This window comes from Panicum hallii, chromosome 6, assembly GCF_002211085.1.
Source record: "Panicum hallii strain FIL2 chromosome 6, PHallii_v3.1, whole genome shotgun sequence".
Taxonomy (NCBI): domain Eukaryota; kingdom Viridiplantae; phylum Streptophyta; class Magnoliopsida; order Poales; family Poaceae; genus Panicum; species Panicum hallii.
Window position 1 is genome coordinate 5,211,837 of NC_038047.1, and position 4,916 is coordinate 5,216,752.

The window sequence follows — 4,916 nt, forward strand, 5'->3', positions numbered from 1 at the left end:
TCCTAATTGGCCCTTGCATCCAAGATCGACTTGGTCCTGGGTGTAATAATTTTTGGACATGGGCCCTCCAACTACACGCACAAAAAGGCCTCCTCTCAGAAAATGGCCCAAAGGCCCACCTGTCCCGCCGCATACCATACCACTTCTTGCTCCTCCTTCCCACCTCCGCTTTTTCCCCAAAATACCCCTTCCCCCTTAAACCCTCCGCCTCCGCCTCCGCCGTCCTGCCGCTGCCGCCGTGGCCGTCGTCTCCTCCGCCACAGCCATGCGCCGCTTCCTCCAAGCCCTCCGCCCGCTCCAAACCCTATCCCTCACCCCCGCTCCGCTCCGCCTCCTCTCCTCCAGCTCCTCGGCGGCCGCGTCCTCGGACTCCGACTCCCCCCCGGCCCCGGCCCCCGCGGCCGACGCCGACTTCGACAGCGCCGAGTACGACCTCCCGACCCCGGGCCCCGCGCCCTCGCGGAAGATCAACATCCCCGTCTCCGCGCTGCGGAAGCTCCGGTTCGACCCCGCCCTCCGTGCGCGCGCCGACGAGGCGCTCTTCGGGGAGGTGCGGGGCGGGGCGGCCGTGGAGGAGGAGGACGAGGAGCGGTCGCGGGACGTGGCGCTCGCGCTGCTCGATGCGGCGATGGAGCCGCCCGACGAGGAGGACGAGGACCCCGGGGAGGTCAGGGAGGAGGACCAGATGTCGCTCTCCGTCGGCATCGTCGGCGCGCCTAACGCCGGCAAGTCCTCGCTCACCAACACCATGGTATGGACGACTTTCAGAAGACACCTTTTTTGTTCCACAAGAGCTTTAAGCGAAATTATGATACTGGGTAGGACATGGAAATGTTTAGTTGCAGCAAATCACATCTAAACTAGCTTTATTGGCATATGGCATTAGGTAGTTTCGTGGTAGGGTCATTTGATTTTGCAATGCTTCTGTCGGTGTGGATGCAAGATAATGATAGTTGATAGTGTTAGTTCTTCACTTCCAACCCAAAGTTCCTTGGATGCCTGCTGGTAACTCCCCAGAGTCTCACCAGTGCCATTTCTGCTGATATGTTTTTACACAGTTGGACACCCACTATCCTTTGTGCCTTGACTCCTTCAGAAATATACATATATGGATTCTATCAATTTCTGCATTTTGAGTTTTTGACTTCCATTGTTTCGCCGACCAGTAATAATGGATGTTTCAGTTGATAGTAAAGCACCTCTAACTCTAGCTTCATTGGCAAATGACATTAGGTACTTACATAACTTTTGCCTCATTTCAGCTAGGCATCGAGGTTCATTGATTTTACAATGCTTCTGTTTGTGTGGATGCAAGCTAATTATTTTTTGATAGTTATTAGCTCTAGACTTCCGGTCCAAAGTGCCTTTAATCCCTGCTGGTTATTCCCCAGAGTTTCATTGGTGCGATTTTTGCTGTTATGTGTATGCACAGTTTGACGCCCACTATCCGTTGTGCCTTCAGCCCTTCACTCCTGCAGAAATATATGTATATGAGTTCTATCAATTTCTTCATTTTGACTTGTATTGTTTCACCACCTGGTAATAATGGATGGTTCAATTGAGGCTTGTAATGCTTCTGATGTAATGCCTTTTTCTGATACATAATTAGATACAATTCAGTCGAGTAGAGTCATTAGCTGATCAAAATGACGTCTTATGTTATGTTCATCATTTTATCTATCAGGTTGGGACAAAAGTGGCTGCAGTCTCCCGCAAGACAAATACTACGACTCATGAAATTTTGGGGGTGCTGACAAAAGGGAACACACAGATAGTATGTCATTTTACCAAGTTTCTTCTTTTGCTGCAGCCTAGTAAAAAAATGCAACCACATCTTCAAGTTTCTTCTATTATTTTCTATGAATCTTTCTTCACATAACTGCGGTGTTTTATGTTCTGGATTTGGATATGTATTGTCTCTCATGATATATGTAGTTTGTTTTTTATTTGTGCTGTGTGCCTGTGCAATATATTAATTGCGTTAAAAAAGCCTTTCATATCTGATAGTGCAAGCATGTCTTCATGACTTGATCTGGCTCTATTTAATTCTATGTAAATTAACAAAATTCTAGTCTGAATAATGTGTTGTTGATTTATCCGTCATAGAACCATTACCTACATAAATTATAACTCGCTGCTAATACTATATCTATTTGTACTGGATGTAAAATTTCTTGTATTCAGCTAATAAAATTCTCTGCAGTGCTTTTTTGATACCCCAGGGCTCATGTTAGGGCACCATGGATTTCCTTATAGGGATGTTACAGTTCGTGTGGAGAGTGCCTGGAGCTCAATTAACCTCTATGATTTACTAATTGTCATGTTTGATGTCAATAGGCATCTTAATATGTAAGTCTTCATCGCATTTTTTTATTTATATTTCATGTTAGATCTCATGGTAAGTGCACCTCTAAACTATGTATTCTTCTTTTGCAGGCCTGATTCACGTGTTACAAAGTTAATCAAACGTTTGGGTACAGAGGTAAACCCAAACCAGAGGCGTATATTATGCATGAATAAGGTTGACCTGGTGGAAGACAAAAAGGACCTCCTTAAAGTGGCAAAGGAATTTGAAGATCTTCCTGGATATGAAAGGTTCATTAGTCCTCTCTATCTATAGGCTTACCTTGTGTTCTTACCATTTCACTGGCTTACTGTAATTTCCTGGAAACGCTAGGTACTTCATGGTGTCTGGACTAAAAGGAAAGGGACTGAAAGACCTTGTGCAGTATTTGATGGAACAGGTATTTTCACCAATACATACTCTTTGTTTGCCTTACATTTCTAAATCCTGAAGACGTAGAACTTCATGAGTAAATGCTGCGATCTTCTGCTCTTGTTTTTATAAGGCAAGGTTTGCTTTAGTGCGATTTCCAAATCCGAATTTTGACTGTTAATTCTCTTACAATATATTTTGAGAACTGCAATGTTATTATCATATGAAGTGTTCAAATACGAATATTTTCATGCCAGGCCTGTATATCAAGCTCAAATTATGAATTCTTCCATGCTGTGAGGTTCTCTTTTTTTTTTTATGTATTAAGTAGTGTTTGCAATAAGGATGTGATCTTGTCAGTCTTTAGTATCATTTTGCTGCTGTATTGATGTGCACTAGACAACCACGGTCTAATTGATTATTCTGCGAAATGTCAATGAGCTAGCTACATGATTAGGCATATTTCAGTCCATAAGTCTGGTCCTGGACAATTATAGCTGCTGTAAATCAGTAATTCTCATGCTCTCTCTGTTTGCCAGTTGAAAATTAGGCTCGTATCACTGTTCTCTAGTTGATGTAATTAGTGGTCACTTTTAATGTAGCCTCTTATCTACTTGTTCACTTGGATTGACCTTTGCTTGTAAGTTTAAAAAGTTTACTGCATCCATTGTAAAATATTTTTGACTCGAAGGAGTAATTTACTCGTATTGCCTTTGAAAGTGGACCTGAATGTTTTACAATTCCGTGTTTGTTTACTGATTATTCATTGCTATCCATAATTATGTGTTCTATTTATGTATTTTTTTTTAGGCTGTAAGAAGACCTTGGGATGAAGAACCAACTGTAATGACTGAAGAAGTAATGAAAACCATATCTTTGGAGGTTGTGCGGGAGAAGATGCTGCATCACATCCACCAAGTAATTCCTTTACATTCCAACTGGAATCTTGGTACTCTTTAATTTGGATGGAACCTGTTATCAATGAATGACCTTCTGCAGGAGTTCTACCATAAAATTTGAATTGAAAAGAAATTTGTTTGCTCGTGTATGACCTATTGCAGGAAATTCCCTATGTAATTGAGCATCGTTTGATGGACTGGAAGGAGCTAAAAGATGGTTCTCTTAGGGTGGAGCAGCACTTCATTACACCGAAACAAAGCCAACGTCAGATTCTTGTTGGGAAAAATGGCTCAAAGATTGGGTAAGTCATTCAGTCATTCTCATATGGAAAACTAGCTCCTATGCTAGAATGGCTGATAGTGTATTTTGGTGATAAGAGCTTTGTCAATTAACATGTCCAATATGATGTATTATTTGAATTATTCATGCGTATTACTGATATTTCAGGAGAATTGGTATTGAAGCCAATGAAGAATTGAGGTCCATATTCAAGAGAAATGTCCATTTAATTCTCCAAGTTAGAGTTGCGAAAAGGAGGAGTGCTTGAACAGAATGTGAGTGTATTTCACATTGCATTGATGCCCCGTTACAGTACTCTGTTTCTTCACCCTATCTATCTACAGCATTGCTGGAAATGCTTCAAAATTCCTAAATGATGATTTCCTTTTTTTTAGAATTTCTCCAAGCTCCTTTGGCTCTGATCTCCTGAACTTTGACTGAGTAATTTGTCTAAAGGAATAATGTATGATTTTGTGCAGTTCTAGCGCCTGTATAGACTGCTGCCGATCTGAGAACTACAGTGCAATGCTGGCTTGAGTGCATTCGCCAGAAATTTGATTAGTCAGCTGGAGCTTGGATAAACCAGATCCGTTGACTATGCTGGTAGAATTCTGCTCCAATGAGGGCACCAAGTTATGCCCTAACATGCAGATTATGAGCCATGATTATGAATTTATGATGAGGATAAACTAGCTCAGCAACATTTTGGATGATCTGGTGGAGACAGGGAAATGGCCTGCAAAGTGGCAGAGCTGCTGTGCGCGCAGCAAATGTTGTGTTTGTGATATAGATACGTCATTTTAGTTTCTTTCAAAGTTCAAAGAGCTGCACCCTAATTCTGTATCTCGATAGTTGATTGACACACTATTGTAATCATCTGATGAGCATGCTGGTCGTCTGCAGAACATTATCAAAGACAGTCTGCTAGTTATACGCAGCCCATCATTTTTGTAACAGTCAAGGGATTTCTGTGTCTTGACACCAGCGTTATCAGCAGCTTATCATGCTGCTTTGCTCTATC

General features: G+C 42.3%; 1 protein-coding gene across 1 annotated transcript; it reads left to right on the plus strand.

Annotated features, from left to right (window-relative positions):
- Window positions 1–4,916, plus strand: LOC112896290 (GTP-binding protein ERG). The gene is made up of 9 exons (XM_025964222.1): window positions 1–751; window positions 1,685–1,774; window positions 2,204–2,349; window positions 2,437–2,595; window positions 2,678–2,744; window positions 3,527–3,634; window positions 3,778–3,917; window positions 4,064–4,170; window positions 4,375–4,916. Exons 1-8 carry the CDS (start codon window positions 266–268, stop codon window positions 4,161–4,163), a joined length of 1,296 nt encoding a protein of 431 aa, XP_025820007.1. The 5' UTR covers window positions 1–265; the 3' UTR covers window positions 4,164–4,170; window positions 4,375–4,916.